At 51.9% G+C, this 17,374-nt stretch overlaps 1 protein-coding gene across 2 annotated transcripts; it reads left to right on the top strand.

Annotated features, from left to right (window-relative positions):
- Positions 1–166: 166 nt before the first annotated feature.
- CA6 (carbonic anhydrase 6) lies at positions 167–17,318 on the top strand. Of its 2 annotated transcripts, none has more exons than XM_038159561.1 (10): positions 167–1,493; positions 8,053–8,135; positions 9,083–9,265; positions 11,989–12,137; positions 12,875–12,970; positions 13,440–13,506; positions 13,987–14,144; positions 15,223–15,346; positions 15,719–15,817; positions 16,317–17,318. In XM_038159561.1, the coding sequence occupies exons 1-10, from the start codon at positions 1,234–1,236 to the stop codon at positions 16,928–16,930; spliced, it is 1,833 nt and encodes a 610-aa protein (XP_038015489.1). In that variant the 5' UTR covers positions 167–1,233; the 3' UTR covers positions 16,931–17,318. The 2 variants fall into 2 exon arrangements, with proteins under 2 accessions (XP_038015489.1, XP_038015490.1); XM_038159562.1 differs by lacking the exon at positions 167–1,493 and adding an exon at positions 7,814–7,941.
- Positions 17,319–17,374: the final 56 nt, after the last annotated feature.

Here is a 17,374-nt window from a genome sequence, read left to right as displayed (position 1 = left end):
TTAAACACTGTAGTAGCCAGCAAAGGCTGATGCTGAAGTACAGCAGGGTGCTCTTTGGGGACAAAACGTATTCTAAAAGGTCATAATTGGCCTGGTGGGGGGCAGAGGTGGGGTTCAAAGCAAACCCCCTGCCCGGAGCACTGAGCTCTCCCTCAGAACTTCTCAGGAGGAGTTTAGGACTTGTCCCCTGCCTCACCCTCCCTCCCTTGCGGGCACAGAGGCAGCACAAAGCAGATTGCCTCGGCTGGAGCCTGCATTCCCCATCCCAGCAGGACCCCTGGACACCGTGCCAGGAGCCACGCTGGCCCCTGTCCCCCGGAGGCACAGCTGGGGACATGGGGCTGCAGGCAGCAGTGCTCAGGCATCCATGAGCACAAGCCTGGAATCGTTCAGGTGTTGGGATAATTTTTTCCTGGATCAGCAGATTTAAACTCGCGCTGTGCCATACATGTTAAAATTAAACTCAGAGCTGGTGTTGAAAGTGCTGCTGCTCAGTCGTGTATCCTGCCTGATTTTCCTTTTTGTCTTGCTTTAAAGAGCATCCCCAAGGCTATGAGGTTTCTAGGAAGCAGGAGTTTCTTTGGGAACACAAGCTTGTTACCAGCTTATCTAATACTCAGTACACCCTTTAAATATTTCACTGTTTGGAAGGGGCCTCAATGGCTAATGGGGTGGACACTGGGGACAGAGAGTTTGGGGACACACAAAGCCAGTGTTCCCATTCAACAGCCCACACAGGAACACTGACACAGCAGAGGAACTGCTGCTGGAGCTGGGGGGGAAAACCACGGCACAGACCTGGCTCCCAGGCACCCACCAGCCACAAATGGAGAACGACCCTTCGGAGCAAAATCCCTCCACCGCAAGGCCTCGCCTTCCCTGTGCTTTACAGGTAAAATTGGAAGTGTGATAAATGTACATTTTTGGTGGCTTGCAGCAGGCTGATGAGCACAGAAGCCAGCCGGGCCAGCCTTTCCCTGCCCTGTTTAGAGCAGTTGGGCAGGAGCCTTCTGAGCTCTGCAGAGTGTGAAATCACTGGTTCAGGCAGCTGAGGGTGCCAAGGCACAGCAGAACCACCACAGATCAGGACTTGTTCTCGATGCACTCAAGTGCTAATAACCATTAGCAGTGCAGGGCACATTCCAGGGCGTGAGCTTTCGGAGCACCTTGAAAGCACTTCCTGCATGCTCAGGGACTCCTCTTTCCCCCCAGTGCCTCCCAGAACACCTGAAGATGTGCTTGGGTGGCTGCGTGGGCACCTCCCTCACCTGCTCCTTCCACTTCAGCCAGTGCCAGCCTGCTCGTGCTCTGAGCAGGTTCCTTCGGGAGGGCAGCTCTGCATCTCGGGGAGCCAGGTTGTGCACCTCACTTCAGTCCAGGTGGGATCTCCAGGGGGAGGCCGCTGGGTGCGGACGTGAGCACGCTGTCACTCAGATTTCTGCTTTCATCAACCCTGCAGATCCTGCTGCTTTTAAGGAACGTTCTTTGGAAAGGTAATGGCAGAGTGACTAATGTTCTTCCTGGGTATCTATTAAATTGTGGAATGACTGTTCAAGATGTTTTCTTCCAGGCATTCAGAGCCTCCTCTGACTTTACATCCTTCTCCCTCACTTTTCATCCCGTTTTCTGCCATGCCTTTGTCTCACAGCTTCACCCTGCAGTGAGGCACCTTTAGGCACATGAATAGTGAAATGGCTGGAGGTGACAGACCTCATGGCTTTCTTAATGCTCTTAACTCCCAGCACTTCCAGCTTTCTTAATGCTCTTAACTTCCAGTCTTCATTATGCTGTCTTCTCCAGGGCTGGGGAAGGGCTGGTTAGTCCATATGGTTAGTGTGGGTCTGTGTAGAGCAGCTCCATCATCAGCCTCCCTGAGTACACGAGGGCTGTGTGAGACACTCAGGACCAGGCAGGATATTCTTTACTAGTGGAAACGCTAACCTACATTGACAGCTATCACATGCATTCCCAGGGCATGGGGAATGGCCGTTTGGAAGGGAACCGATGCATGAATCAGGGTGCTGATACCAAAGAGTACATTTCCCAGGAGCTGATGATCTGATATGGTGATTTGCAGGGAGACTGAAAGCTTCTGAACCAGCTGGATGTTAATTGCCACGAGTTGTGGATCCAAAGGCCACAGCTGCTTGTTGCAACCACGCTGAAATCGTGAAGTAATCCTCTCTATGGAGGCCAGAGTGCAAGTCCTGCACTGCCTCTCAGGGTGTCTGAGGCTCCTTCCTGAGCAGGGCCTTTCCCCTCTCTTTGAAATGTATTCCACTATGAAGAGGAAAGAAAGCTAGGAATTGATTTTTGGTGTTTAAGATTGGGGGTTTTTTGAATGATAACCTGAAAAAAAAAAAAAAAAAGAAAGAGTAGTCCCAAAACACCTAATTTGTTTCCTTAATGGGTGCAAAATAGTTATGTAAAGCACAAGAGTTATCAAGCAGGATCCTCTTGCCACAGAACAGGTACAACAGAGACAGCAGGATTAAAATTTCCTTCATGTTGTCTTCCTGCCTTAAAAATCAACCTCATTCTCATGGGAAACACTTTCAGCTCCCATCATCACTCTTAGCTCCTCAGAGTGCAGTGGTGATGAGCTGCTGGGAGAGGAGGCACTGTGGGCACTTGGCTCCTTCTGAATGTCCCTGCAATGACCTTGCCTGCAGAAACAGCCCCTGCAGAGCTGAGCAAGCAAACACGGGGCACTGATGACCTCGGGAAAGCAGGGACTGGTGCCTTGGTCACTGAAACTGGGTGCGCCTGTCCCCAGCCTGCATCTCTGAATGCATCTCATTGAAGTCTGCTTTTCTCATCAAGAGGAGCAGGCATGTCTGCATTGGCACCCCACACACCCATATAAAACACAGCATCTCTCTCAAGGCTGGTTTACTGCCTGGGCTGGAAAAGAAGTTTAAGATGGCATCTCCTTGTAGTCACATTTCTTCCATTCCACCGCTGCATTTCTTAATCCAAATCCACATCTGTGCTGCCTTCCCTGCCTTCCACATTTGTCAGCAATGTCCTCGGATGTTTTCAGAAAATCTCTGCTGAAGCTTTTTCCTCAGGCCTCTGACAAAGGATCTCTTCCAAAGCAGCTCTGGTCCTGCTGGGATCTCTCAGCTTTCCCCATCTTTTCCTCTCTTTTTCCATGGACTTTTTTGCTCTTGGGAAAACAAGCACAACCCATCCCTCAGGTGTGGCGTCTTCATCAGGTGCTGAGTGAGCTGCACCTTTCTGATCCCTTATCTCTCAGCTCCTTGCCTTGGGGCTGAAGGTCCTGCCCTCTGGTGCTGCAGCAGGTTCTCCACGTGCCTGGAGAGCTGATTGCCATGCCTTTGGAGAGTGCTGTCCCCTCCCATGTGTACTTTTGGGATCGCTGCATTGCTCTGCCCTGTGAGCCGTGCAGGGGTTAATGAATTCGTGCTTGTGCAGCTTTTTGAAGATGAAAAGTGCCGTGGAAGGGCTCTGTTATTGTTACCACGTATGAAGAGGTCTGTACCAGACCCAACCGTATTGTGTTTGGCCACTGGATGTCACAGCTGCTCAACACACAATGCAGAAAGGAAAAGTGCTTACCCAGCAATGAGCAGCAGCACTTTCCAGAGCCCTTACTTGTTCTGTGCACTGTTTGTTTGTTTGTTAAGGGCCTTGGGGTCTTCTCCTTTGTTTGTGCACTGCTAATGTCCATTTTCAGAGAGATGGAGCAGCAGTTGTGCTTCCTCTGCCTGCCATAACACTGGGAGATGAGGAGCAAACTGAGCATTTTTAGGGGAGCAGTGCAGATAGGTGTAAAGCACTAATTACACTGTGAACAGCTATTGGCACGTGCTGCCACCCTGCCTTGGCACCCAGTTATTGCTTCTCTGTCCCATCCAGTGCACAGCACAGAGCCCTGGCATGATGGCAACCTTTCTCCAAGGCTCTCTCTCACACAGCTCCTCCATCCCCACACTCAGACCACGTTGCAGTGCTCCTCACACACAATGCAGTCTGGCCTCCCCCTTCCTAATCCTGCCTTCACGCTTTGCTCTCTTCCAAAGTCTCAAGCAGAGATCCAGAACGTGAAATCCCCTTTCAGCAAAGCCTGTAGAGCAGCCCTAAAGAGACATTACAAGAGCTGTAATGACATTTCCTGGAAATGAAAATGAAGAGGGATTATTTGACCATGTTCTCTCCTTTTTATAGCATCACATTGTCCTTTTCTCCACCTTGGGGAAATGGCAGTGAAAGGCTGCTCCTGCCATGGTGCAGCGAGGTGATAACCACCCCAGAAGTGATGTGAACATTAAAAAGGGAAAACTATTTTAAGATAATCCAAGGGTTACAGCTATAACTAAGAGTAATTGGCTGAAACTGAGCAAAAGAAAATTTAGGTTGACAATGAAGTGCAGGTAGCTAATGCTGAGATCTGTTAGAGCGTGAAATGGAATTCGCAGAGGAAACCTCTCTGCTTTCAAATGGGCAAATCCTGCCTTCAGGAGCACTGGTGGAGATCTCTGGTGTCTGTCTCTGACTGCCTCAAAGCCCATTTCTTCCACAAAGCTTCAGCAGAATCATAAAGGTGTCTGAATTTATATCAGAAGAAGGTAAGAAGGTGTCCCTGCCCATGGCACAGGGTTGGACTAGATATTCTTTAAGGTCCCTTCCAAACCAAACCATTCTGATTCTATGATTAAATTTAGTCGAATACATCAAAATATTGTATAAGATGAAGGAGGTCTAAAGGGATTGTGTGAACTGGAGAAATGAATTCCAGCGCTTTTCTGCCTCTGTGATCTCTGTATGTACTTGAAAACCAGGGGCAAAAAGGGAAGGAAAGAAAAAAAGCCTGGGCAAAATATCAAAGAAAAGAGGGCCAGTTTTGGAAATAAGATGTAGAAACATTACAGGAATTGTCGAATAAAAGAATCTCGTGTTTCAATCCGCACAGCTATTGTCAGCTTTCCTCATGGGTCTGGGCCTGCCAGCACTGGCTGATCTTTGCCTTTCATAAAACTTGTGTAGGCTCTGGATGCCTTCACTCATCCAGCCCAACCTCAGCAGAGAGAGCTCTGTTTGAAGAGGTTTCAGACTCACTCAGAAAAACCTGAATGGTCTGATTGAAGGCACTCTGTCCATCTCACTTCAGACAGCCTTTTCCTGGCCAAACGTTTGCTGGGCTGGGGAGTGATGCAGCTCTTCCTGCAAGCCCCGATGGAATTCCTGCTGATTCAGAGGCAGAGGAGTTAACCCTTTCAAGTTCTGGGTCAAAGGAGCACTGAGGTTTGAGCCAGCTACTTCAATGCCACACCAAGGTTTTAATGTGGCCACCAATTCTCAGAATGTCAGACTTGAGCTGAGCTTTAGGCCAGTGAGGACAGAGAGAATAGCCTGGGAGAAGCAGGATTTAAAAGATGGCAAAGAGTCAGGGGAAACTGTAGAGATGAAAGTGGAGAGCATGGAAGCCAACGATGTGGGATAAAAGGCTTATTTCCTACTGCAGTCGAGGCGGGAGGGGGAAGGCCGAGGTCTGTGTGAAAGTTCCCTGCTGCTGGGAAGAAATCACGCCAAGAATATTCATGGCTGACATACACAACACCAGATTTTCTCACTGGCTGAATCTCGGTGCAGAGATGAGTCCTGTTCCAGTCCCCACCTGTGGACCCCCAGCTCACCTCAGGCACGGGGCTGCCGTGCTGCCTGGAGTTCCCAGGCACCGTGTCCATTCTTCTCTCCAGAAATTATGTCCAAGCAGCAAAAGAGCTGACCAAGACAAGCCTCAGGCCAGCCAGGTTTAATACCACATACACTAAAAAAGCCCCAAGAACCAGTAACCAGTGGTTGACATGGGCAATACTTATACAGGAGGACTTCCATAACATTCAGCCCCTAGTTAGAAGCTCAAGATCCAAATACATTTAAAAAACTTAATTGAAATTATTGTTCTGTCCTAACCCCAAAACAAATTCATGCTTTGTGCCCTTAGTAAATCCTTTCCACAGACTGCTGTGTCTTCAGGGTCACAGAATGGTTTGGGTTAGAAGGGGCCTTAAAGACAAGAATTTGAGCTAGCACAGATGTGGGGTTTGGGTGTGCTGAGCACCGACAGCCCCTGCTGATGTCAAGTGAAATGTCACAAATGTTGCAAAAGCTCCATTAAAAATGAATTCCAGTGCAGAGGTGATCCCCTGTGCCTGGCTCTTCTTCACACCCTCCTGTGCTGCTGTGTGGAATCCTGAAGTGCAGAGAGGTGTAAACCCCCAAAATTTCGCCCTCAGCTAATTTCAAAGCCTATTTACACAACTGGGTACACAAGGATTAAGAAGTGCATTGCAGGGCAGGTTTGCTTAGTTTGGTCCTTACACAGTTCAGTGCAACCGTCAGAATAAATGACTTCTTCAGAGGAGAGAGGGAAAAACCACATTTGGTTAATCAGCTCAATATTACAGCAGTTCCCAAAGATTAAATATGCACTGCACAAACCAGCAACCCAGGAAAGGCCTTTTCACGTTAACAATTCACTTGCAAAGAAGATTTTGAGTCAAATACCTGCTTCTGGTCTCCAGCACAGAAACCTGGGTTCTCGTGGCACCTGTAGCTCACCTGTGCCTCTTACTGTTGAATTGCTGTTATTATTCATAGAATCACAGAATGAGCAAGACTGCCTGTGCTGCGGCATCCTGGGGCCTGTCCTGCCCAAACTGCCACCCAAACTGCCACCCAAACTGCCCCAAACTGCCCCAAACTGCCACCCAAACTGCCACCCAAACTGCCCCAAACTGCCACACCGGGTCTTGCCTGCTGTGCAGCTCAGCCTGACCCTCACCCCCAGGCTCACCTCAGTTGCTGCCACCTGGCTGAGTGGCTGGAAATCACCTTGTTCCTGAAAATAATTGCCAATTTGATCACAAGCAGCAGGGACGCTGGGAACAGAAGTGCTGAGATTTCACTGATCTGAGTTTTCTTTCCTCGTGTTTAATATTGCTGCCCATCACCTAAAATCAACAGCCCAGCTATGCTGCTTTTGTTGGAATCTCCAGTTCTCTTCCATAGAAGGTAAAAATTCCATTCCTGGGGAGAATTCTGCTCCCCTTTTGTTTTGAAACCAGGGGTTTAGGAGCTGGGGGCCACGGCTGGGAAGAAAGGGCTGCCAGCAGCGTGTCATTCCTGAGGGAGGAGGAGGATTTTCAAAAGGAATGGCATTTCCTGGTGACAGGATACAAAAAGGCAGGGAGAGAATCCATGGTCTGTTCCCTGTTCTGCCAAATGACTTTTACTGGACCACAGACAAGTATTTGCTTGGGACACGTTTTTAAGGAAATCAAGTGTCTGAAGAGATACAGAAGTCCACAAGAGCATTTAGACACCTGTCACCTGCTAGTTTTTATTTGAATTCCTGCATGTTTTTTGAAAAGCCATCAGGTTTGCAGTCTGCTGCACCTTACAAGTCTAAGTAGTTTTTGAGAGCTCTGAATTTTTCAAAGGTTTCAAATCTCTCCCATTCAAAACTAGATTTTCAGTGATGAGGGAAGGTGTTGAAAGCAGAATGCTTTGAATGCTGAGGCTCAGGGGTATGGAGTGCTTTTAAACCCAGTCTCCGAATCTCAGAGGAGCTAAGTGTCTACAGTTTTGATTTCTAGTAGGATTGTGAATGCTCTGCACTTTTGAAATCCAGTCCTCCGGATGCCTTCTGCCTTGGTCCTTGCTCTGCAAAGGGGAGCAGCTCTGAGGCCTGGGCTGGGTGTTTCTGCTTACAAAGCTCTGCTGTACCCATACTTGCAGCGAGAAGCTTTTCATGCCATTCATCGGGAATGAAAGGACAGGAAAAGCTGTGCAGGGGTCAGACAGACCCGGGGCCATCAGCTCTGGCCATCGGGGGGACCTGTCCCCTCTGCGGGGACAGCTCAGCCAAAGGGCCAGCAGAGCTGACTGGCCAAACCCATTATCCTGCTGGGGGTGGGTGAGCAGAGGGGCAGCAGGGCTGCTGGAAAGGCCAGGCCTGGAGAAAACCAGCCTTTGGGGTTTCTGAGGGGTTTTTAACCAGTCTCCCTCTCGGCTGTGCTGCAGGTACAACACAGACATGCTGATGGCAGCGCTCCTGCTCCTGGTGCCCCTCGGCCGCTGCCACGAGGTGTCCTGGACATACAAAGGTAAAAAAGGGGCTGCTCTGGGGCTGCTGCTGCTCAACAGGCTCCCTTCCCTTCCCTTCTGCGCTGCAGCAGCAGCCTGGCTGTCCCTTAGTGAGAGATCACAGAGCAGCTAATTTATTCTACTTCATTGATGCCTCCGTGTCTTGAAAGTGATTCTCCTCAATGTCACCTCTTTTTACTCCTTTGTGTGGTTAGGACACATTGTCAGGGTTGGCAGCACAACCAGGTTCAAACAGTGGGGGAAATCTTTAGAATGTGTTAGAAGAAAAGCTGCCCTTTGGATGATCCTGCAAGGAAAAGCTTTAAATACTGCCTGCTTCTTATTTTATTGTCATATCCCAGGCAGTACAGAGCACTAAGAAGTACTTTTTTAGGTATTTATAATTTTTTTTGCTGAAATTTTATCTAAATTTCATTTGCTCAGGGGGTTGTTTGCAGAGCTCACTGAAGTAAGTGTTAATCCTTTTGTGATCTTCAGTGGGCTAAGTCAAAACAAAGGATATTGTTGAAGAGTTGCAATATTGCAATTGCTCTCTCCCTAGTTAAAAATAGCTAATTGCTGTCAGTTCCTGATCCCAAGCTGAGCTTTCCTGCCTATTGCCCTGATCCTATTCACTCGCACCGGTTAAGAAGCCAATTCCACACCTCTGGCAGCTGGGACCCATTTAAATCCCCATTTCCCTGTAAACACCCTCCTCTTCTGGTGGAGTTCAGCCTCCAGCGATCACCGAGCCGCTGCTGCAATGCAGGTTTCTTACTTCGCAGCACAGTTGTCCTGCAGACACAATAATGTGCATTTTCACTCTGGGGAAGGCAAAGCGACCTGTTATGGCAGCAGCTCCTGGCGTGCCAATAATTAGACCGGCATTTCCTGCTGGCACATGGGGAGAGCGCTCTGGCTGCTGACTAACAGCACATCCCTGTCCCCTGCCGTGCCTCCCCTGCAGGAGAAGGAGAGCTGGATGAGGAGCACTGGGGACAGCACTTCCCAGACTGTGCTGGCAAGCAGCAGTCCCCGATTGACATCCAGAGGAGGAAAGTGAGGTTCAACCCCCTGCTGCAGCTGGAGCTCGGCGGCTACGACGAGCCCTTGCAGGGGCAGCTCAGGATGACCAACAACGGCCACTCTGGTAAGGCTCGGGCCACTGCAGGAGCAGATCTTTTATTTCAGCTGTGGAAATGCATTCCCAGCCAATGCTCTTGTTTTGAACTCACTTTGCCATCTCACTTCATTCTGCTCCCTTAGGTTTGCTGTTTTCCTAAGTCACCCAGGAAAGCTCTCCAGAAATACATAAATAAATCAGACAAATAGAAGGCAGTTAGGTTTCTGCAAGGTGTTTTCTCTGTTGGACATGAAAAGGGGATAAAATGCAGCTGCAGAATTCCAGATTGATCCTTTCCTTTAATGCGCTGCAAGACAACAGGAGTGCAGCAGTGAGAGGTATTTGGGGCACACTGACTGCTCTGCGTGCAGAAAAATGCATCTTTTGGCCTGTGCATGAATCAGAAGTGACAGGAACGGAACCTTTGCGTCCCAAAGGTTGGATGTAGGTCACCCTAAGTACAACACAGAGGAGGATCCCTCCCTCACCAGAGGATTGGTATTTTGGGGCTCAGGAAAGGAAACTGAAGCACAGCACATGTTGAAAGCCCCCTTTGGCTACACAGTTTCAGGGCAATGCTGATAATTTAGGAGATCCCAGATCCCCCTGCTGCAATCTGTAATTCATTGCCTAAATAATTCATCAGCTGGTACTGTTGGGATAACGCCTTTGGACTACAGATGAGCAATGAGAGAATTTTCTAATGGCTGCAGGGGAGAGAGGATGAGTGGCTTGGGAAGGTGATGGGAACATAAAGCTGTCGGCTCCTGAGTCTTGCACAGCAGCTCTTTCTTCCTGCCTGCAGCAAAGAGAGAGAGATGCGGTGTGAGGGCAGGGCAGCAGAGTGCTGAGGGACGCGGTGCCCGCAGAGGAAGACTGCTGCGATTGTGCTCCTGAAAATTGAAACTCCTTTTGTGTGGCCCACACCAGCTCAGCGTTCAGCCCCAGCTCTCTGTCAGCACTACTGCCCTGCCTGCCTAGACATTAATTCTTGCAGGTTTAGCTATTTTGGCTGCATGCGTGTATTTGTCCATTCTTTTGTTAACTTCCCAACAATGCTTTTCTGATGCGGGGCAGTTTCCTAAAGCACAAAGACAAACCACTGTCCCTATTCACAGCTCCTGTGAGTCAGGCTGGCCTTTTCTGCTGGCTTCAGTGAGATGGGACAGGGCAGCAGAATCTCTCAGGGAAAGCACTCAGCAGATCTGACAGGGACAGGAGAGGGATTTATCAGCAGGACTCTCCTTACAGGCTCCCAGAGCCAAACCCCAAATGTCTCACCAAGGAAACCAGGTTCAGTTTTTTTTTGTGGGGGTGTTAGCACCAGGCTGAATCCTACCTGAAAATGCCTGTTGGCTGTGGTGTGAGTGCTCACACAGACAGACTGGGGTTAACAAAGCCTTTTGCATTTGCACTTTCTTTTTGTTTTAAAGAGGGTTGGTCCTCGAGTGAGGACAACCAAAATTAAACCATGTGTGCATCCTCCTCCAGGAGCAGATTTAACTGGGAGCTCCAGAGTGCCCCAGTAACTCCCAGGGGCCAGAGCTGGGCAGGCAGGCTGGCTGCTGTCCCTGCAGGCAGGGATGGCCAGAGGCCAAGCTGCAGAGCAGGAGTGCTGGGGAAGGCTCAGCTGCACTCACCCTGCTCACCCAGCTGATTCTCCGCCGCCTGGCAGAGCCAGGGCAAAGCAGGAGGGAGGCACTGCCAGCTCGGAGCACTCACACTCCCCACTCACACTCCACGAGAAAGCAGAGGCAAACCAGGCTGCTCCCTACCTTGTGCTTGCAGCAAATATTTGCCTAGAATATCTTAGAGGAGCCTGAAGCTTGTTACAAACTCACAACACAATTCCCTGGCTGTGTTTTTGGAAAGTAGAAACCCTGGTGAGGTACTTGAAGTAAATAACCCTCATTATGGAAGGCAGTCAGCAGGGAACTTGTGAAAAAGGTAGATTATGTTATCCCTCCCACTCTAGAGCCTCTGGGATATTAAAAGGAAACATGCTTTCGTCTTGTCTGTCTATAAACAGTTCACAAACAAAAGAAACTCCTCAGAAACCCAAACTATGACTAATTAATAATATGTTGTGCTGCATTTTGCAAGGATAGTTGCTAGTTTTTGTAACATGCTGGGGGCTTTCATTTAGATGAAGCAATTCTGCACTTCCACTCCTAGATTTATTAACATAATCTATGATTTCTGGCAGTGAATTAGCAGGAAGACAAAGGGTTTGTGACTTCTCCTTGGCAAGGAGAAGAAAAGAGGTTTGTCTCCACAAATCCTTCAGCAATGACACAGCCTTTTCAAACCCACAGGGTGCTCCCAGAATGGCTGGGGCCTCGCTGGGAATTGTGATAACAGACGAGGCCACTGGCTGTGCTGATTCCTATTCCCCTTTTCTGCCTTGGGAAGGAAGTGGTTAACAGACCTGTGCCGGATGTGCTGGGCTGGGTGAGCTGAGCATTACAGCTTCCATTTGTGCCTGCTGCCAAAGCCAGGGCTCTCGGGGGAGAAGGGGTCTGCAGGCACAGCCGGGGATGCCCAGTCCTGCTTGCGCCTGGTGTGCTGCACCAGCCCGAGCCCAGGAAAGGTTTCAAGCACACCCAGCTTTAAAGTTCACAGTTTTCCCTGCCACACCGGGGTGGTGACTGTGCCTGCTGGTCCCAGGAGGTGCCACCGGCACTGCGGGAGCCAGCACAGGGATGGGCAGGCCTGCACCCCCTGCTGCCTCCAAGCCTGTCATTTTTCAGTCCAGATCGATTTGCCGCCCACCATGAACATCTCCAGAGGGCTCCCAGGTGTCTACACAGCTGTCCAGATGCACCTGCACTGGGGAGGGCTGGACCTGGAGAGCAGCGGCTCGGAGCACACCATCGACGGCATGCGCTACTTCGCCGAGGTTCGTGAGCTCAGGGCTCCGGGGCTCTCCCTGGGACAGGGGGCTGCATCCCCCCGAGCCTGCAGGGAGACCAGGGGGAAAGCAGGGCGATGGGAATGGGGGCTGCATCCCCCCGAGCCTGCAGGGAGACCAGGGGGAAAGCAGGGCGATGGGAATGGGGGCTGTATCCCACAGAGCCTGCAGGGAGACCAGGGGGAAAGCAGGGCAATGGGAATGGGGGCTGCATCCCCCCGAGCCTGCAGGGAGACCAGGGGGAAAGCAGGGCAATGGGAATGGGGGCTGCATCCCCCCGAGCCTGCAGGGAGACAAGGGGGAAAGCAGGGCAATGGGAATGGGGGCTGCATTCCCCCGAGCCTGCAGGGAGACAAGGGGAAAAGCAGGGTGATGGGAGTGGGGGCTGCATCCCCCCGAGCCTGCAGGGAGACAAGGGGGAAAGCAGGGCAATGGGAATGGGGGCTGCATCCCCCTGAGCCTGCAGGGAGACAAGGGGGAAAGCAGGGCAATGCTGGAGGGCTGAGCCTGATGCTGGTAGCACAGAAAACTCCAAGAAAAGCCATGGCAGGAGCACTCATGTTCTTCAGAGGTATTCCCCCACAGTCACTACAAACCTGTTATGGCCTGCTATGAGGCACAAACAGCACAAACTGGGGTGGTGACTGTCCCTTCAGTGTGTCCCTCTAAACACGCAGGAGCCATTGATCACTTCTCTCTAAACGAGCCCATCTCTCTCCTGGCAGCTGCACATTGTCCACTACAACTCTGCCAACTACTCCAGCTTTGAAGAAGCCAAAGACAAGCCCCAGGGGCTGGCTGTGCTGGCCTTCCTGTACACGGTAGGTGTGACCCAGGCTGGGGCAGGGGACACTGGCTGAGCTCCCTCAGACACGAGCAGCCCCGGCCAGGTTTGTACTGCTGTCCCAAGAGATGGGGTCTGGCACCTCTTTAGGGTGCTTCCCCTGGGCCATCTGGGCTCCACACAACACCAGCCAATACCCCTTGGGAGCCCCAGAAAACTGCCCCATAAGTATAAGAATATCAGGTGGGGTTTCCCTGCTGTGCCTCCAAGCCTTGCTCTGCTTTGCAGTGGGAACACTTGATTGGCTTTAAAAGTAGTAAAAAATAATCCTGTTCACTATTCTGCCCAGGCTGTACAAACCTGACCATTGTCCAGCCCATCAGGAGACCTGTGGTGGTATTGGCTCTCTTTGTCTCCCAGCTGATGAATTGGCCTCCCCCAAGGGCTCAGCAATGGGAAGGTCAGGCAGGTCCCACCTTCTGATCAAGTGTCTGTGCTGTGTTTAGGATGGGCACTTTGAGAACACCTACTACAGCGAATTCATTTCCAAACTGGCAAGGATCAGGTTTGCAGGTAAGACCCGGGAGTGCCTTTCTCTGTCCCTGATGTGTCCCAGCCTGTGTGTACACTCTGGCTCTGGGAACAGACATTTTTCTGCTGTGCTGGCAGAGCATCCTCAGCCCTGCACAACTCCAGCCCAGGGCCGTGGGGAAGGTGCTCAGGGCTGCAATAAATGCATTCCTGGAGGTCTGTGCAGCACCAAATACCAGCTTCCTGCAGCCTGCACACCCCCTGGTGCCTCCTGGAGCACCCCAGGGACTGGCAGAGCACTGAGAGCAGCTGCCCAGCACCCCCAGGACCCAAACATGCCTGACTGACAAACACAGACCCAGAAAGGGCCTTTCATGCCTCTCCATCTCCACCCAGTTCCACCAAAGATCTGATGGGCCAGTGCTCCGGGCAGAGGAGTTTGCCAACGCCAGCTCCAGGAGCACTTCCACCTGTCTCTTCCCTCCCCATTAAGTGCTGATACCATCTCTGCTTCCTTTGGAGGTCAGTCAACAACACTCAGCTCTCTGGACATCCAAGCCATGCTGCCAGAAAACCTCTCACACTTCTACAGGTACCAGGGCTCCCTGACCACCCCGCCGTGCTCCGAGAGCGTGATCTGGACCATCTTCCACTCCCCGATTGTCCTGTCACACACTCAGGTCAGTGCTGCCTCCCACCAGCTCCTCCTCCCTCTGAACGTTTCCCTTTCAGTCCTCCAGGGATCTTGTGAACATGGAGCTCTTAGGGCACCTCTCCCGCAGAGCTTTTGGGGTGCGTTCCTGAGCAGCTGGAGTTACAGGTGGCTGTCACTGTGTGTGGCAGCAGGGTCAGGCCGTGTGGCAGGTGACCCGAGGTCTGGTGACTGGTAACAAAACTCTCTGCTCAGCTTAGCTCAGCCACCCTGAAGCACTATAAAAAAGGAGGAGACCAGTGAGAATTAACAAGGCAAAACCTACTGCAAGAGAGTCCCCCTGAAAAAAAAAAAAAAAAAGCCAAAAAAAACCACCAAAAAAGAGCTATTCATGACATTAAAATAATTACAGAATCATTGGCAGATATTAGAAGGTATTTCAGGGGTTTTCTGTAGACTTACACTGAAAGTCATGCTTTTAAGTTAATAAATAATAAAGAAGCAGCAGAAACATTTTCTTCCAGGAGAAGAAAAAGATAAAACTGAGACCACAGTAGTGGGGGATCACAGTGTGCTCTCTTTGAAAAAGAAATACTCTTTTTGGCAGGGGAAGGCCAGAAGGCACTTGTGAGAAAGGTACAGAATAGCAGCAAAGTCTCCATCCCTGCTATCATCAGGCAGGAGCTCAGAACTCCCCCAGCCTTTCTCATGGATTAGCTGCTAAGGGCCCTCAGTCCTGCTCCTTCCCCAGCTGCTGCTCAGCACGAGACCCTGAGGATTCCTGTCTGAATCCCAGTGCAATCCCGAGCTGCAGGATGTGCACTGCAGCTCCGGGCACAGCTGCTGTCCCTGTGCCCTCTGGGATGTCCCTGTGCCCTGTGGGATGTCCCTGTGCCATTCTGCACTGCAGCTCCAGGCACAGCTTCTGTCCCTGTGCCCTGTGTGATGTCCCTGTGATGTCCCTGTGCCATCCTGCCCTGCAGCTCTGGGCACAGCTGCTGTCCCCATGCCCTGTGTGATGTCCCCATGCCCTGTGTGATGTCCCCGTGCCCTGAGTGATGTCCCCACGCCACTGTGGCCTGTGTTTGTCCCTGTCCCTGTGCCAGGTGCAGCTCCTGGAGAACACCCTGCTGGACTGGCACAACCACACCCTGCGCAACGACTACCGGCACGCGCAGCCGCTGCGGGGCCGCGTGGTGGAGGCCTCCTTCCGAGCCCAGCGGGGCCAGGGTAGGGCCAGGGGACACCTGGGGGGGACAGACAGCCCTGGGAGGGTGTGACACTGCCAGTCCTTGCGGTTGGACGGGCTGGAATCCCTGTCTGGGAGGGCAGTGTCCCTGCTCGTGGAGGTGGCCCGTGTGCCTCCCCGCTGGCACCCCTCGTTTAAGGTGTGTGCCAGCCCTGCCTTTGGAGTGTCACACCTGGGGCTACCTGGCACCATGTCAGGACCCTCAGCTCAGGTGTGTCTGGTGCATGGGGTGTGTGGGAACAGCCACACCGAGGGGAGGAGCTGCAGTTTGAAACACAGCTTTTGCTCCAGCTAGAAAATGTAGCTTGTGCGGGTCCCAGCCCTCTGTAAGTTCAGCTGTCTGATTGCTCCAGCACAGTGTCATCCAGAGGAATTCACCCTCAGGCTGGACCAAATCCAGATGCAGCTCCAGGACATGAAGACAGAGCTGCTGAATGGACTGAGCCACACAGGTAAGAAACACAGGCTGAGTCCAGCTCACCTTGTGAGGATGAAGAGCCCTGCTGAGCTTGGGGGGCCCAAACCATTGACAGGTTTGGTACTGGCACACACAGGTAGAATTTTGTCCCATCTCTGGACCTGCTGATGGAAAAAGCCAGCCCTAAGCCAGCTACTCCCACAGCAGCTGCAGCTCTCTCCTGCCACACGGGAACACAAATTTACAAACAGTAAAACTGCTCAGCTCAGTTCCCCCAGGATAAATAACCATCACCTCTGTTTTATACAACATGAGAGAAGAGGAGGAAGGAGGGAAAACCATGATTTTCCCAAACATTTGTGTGGGGGACCTCAGCTCAGCTTTTCATCTTCCAGACCCCTTCCCTGCTGGCACAGCACCCAGCAGTAACTGGAAACTCAGACTCCACAGCCCTACCAGCTCCGTGGGTGTTACCCTCCAGAATGTGGGCTTGTTTATAGGAAATGTAACTGCTGGCTTTTGGGTTATTTCAGGTACGAAATCCAGCACCTTTCCAGCTTTCTACTTCCCCGTGGAAAACATTGAGAGCTTTGTGGAGGTCCATCCCCTCCGTGCCGTGTCTCTGCGAGCCTTCACGCTGTGCTTCTGGAGCAGAGCCCAGCCCGTGGGCAGCCAGACCATCCTGTCCTACTCCACTGGGGACAGTGACCACGAGCTGGTGGTGACCGTGGGCGCAGAGCTGGGGCTGTGGCTAGGAGGCCACTTCCTCAGCTTTCCCCTGCAGCATGGGGCGCAGGGCTGGCTGCACCACTGCGTGACCTGGGCGTCCGCGGAGGGAACGGCCAGCCTCTGGCTCAACGGAGCAGCTGGCAAAGCCAAGAGCGTCCAGCAGGGCTACGTGAGCCGGGCTGGGGGCACGCTGGTCCTTGGCAAGGCCAGGGACGCTCTGCTTGGCACCTTCTCCAACGGCTTTGCGGGGTGGATGAGCCAGGTGAACCTGTGGAGCCGAGTGCTCAGCGCCACGGAGGTTCGGGCGCTGGCGCTGTGCAAGGCAGGGCAGCCCACGGGGGATGTCATAGCCTGGGGACAAACCCCCATGGCCCTCCTCGGGGGCGTGCTTCTGCAGCCTGACACCAGCTGCCAGTGAGCACAGCCTCTGGCTGGCTCGAGGCATCCAGAGAGCCCAAACTGCTTGTTGGGAAAACTCAGAAAAACTGAGGTTGTTTGCTCGTTTCCCCTCCTGCTTTGTAGGCTCACTGTGGTGAGCACTCCTGTCCAAGATACCAAAACCTCCATCTGTGAGACAAAAGCAATGAACTGCAGAGCCTGGCACAGTCCAGCACCCTGGGTTGTTACATCCCTCCCAGGGGGTTGATTTAGATCCCCATACACAGATTTTTTTTCATGCCAAAGAGCTGCTCTCTGGTCAAAGGAGCTGCTTTCTCCAATAAAAGTTCTCTCCCATCCCTCAGCCAGTCTCAGTTTCTCACCATCCTCCCTGCTTGTCTCTCCTTCTGTTTGTCACCAACTCACCAGCCCTTCCCTTGCAGTCGTATCCCACAGGAGAGGGGATGTGGAGCTCGGGCAAGGC

Source organism: Motacilla alba, chromosome 21 (assembly GCF_015832195.1).
Source record: "Motacilla alba alba isolate MOTALB_02 chromosome 21, Motacilla_alba_V1.0_pri, whole genome shotgun sequence".
Lineage (NCBI taxonomy): Eukaryota > Metazoa > Chordata > Aves > Passeriformes > Motacillidae > Motacilla > Motacilla alba.
The sequence above is the reverse complement of the archived record's forward strand: the minus strand, read 5'-3'. Positions and strand labels throughout refer to the sequence as shown.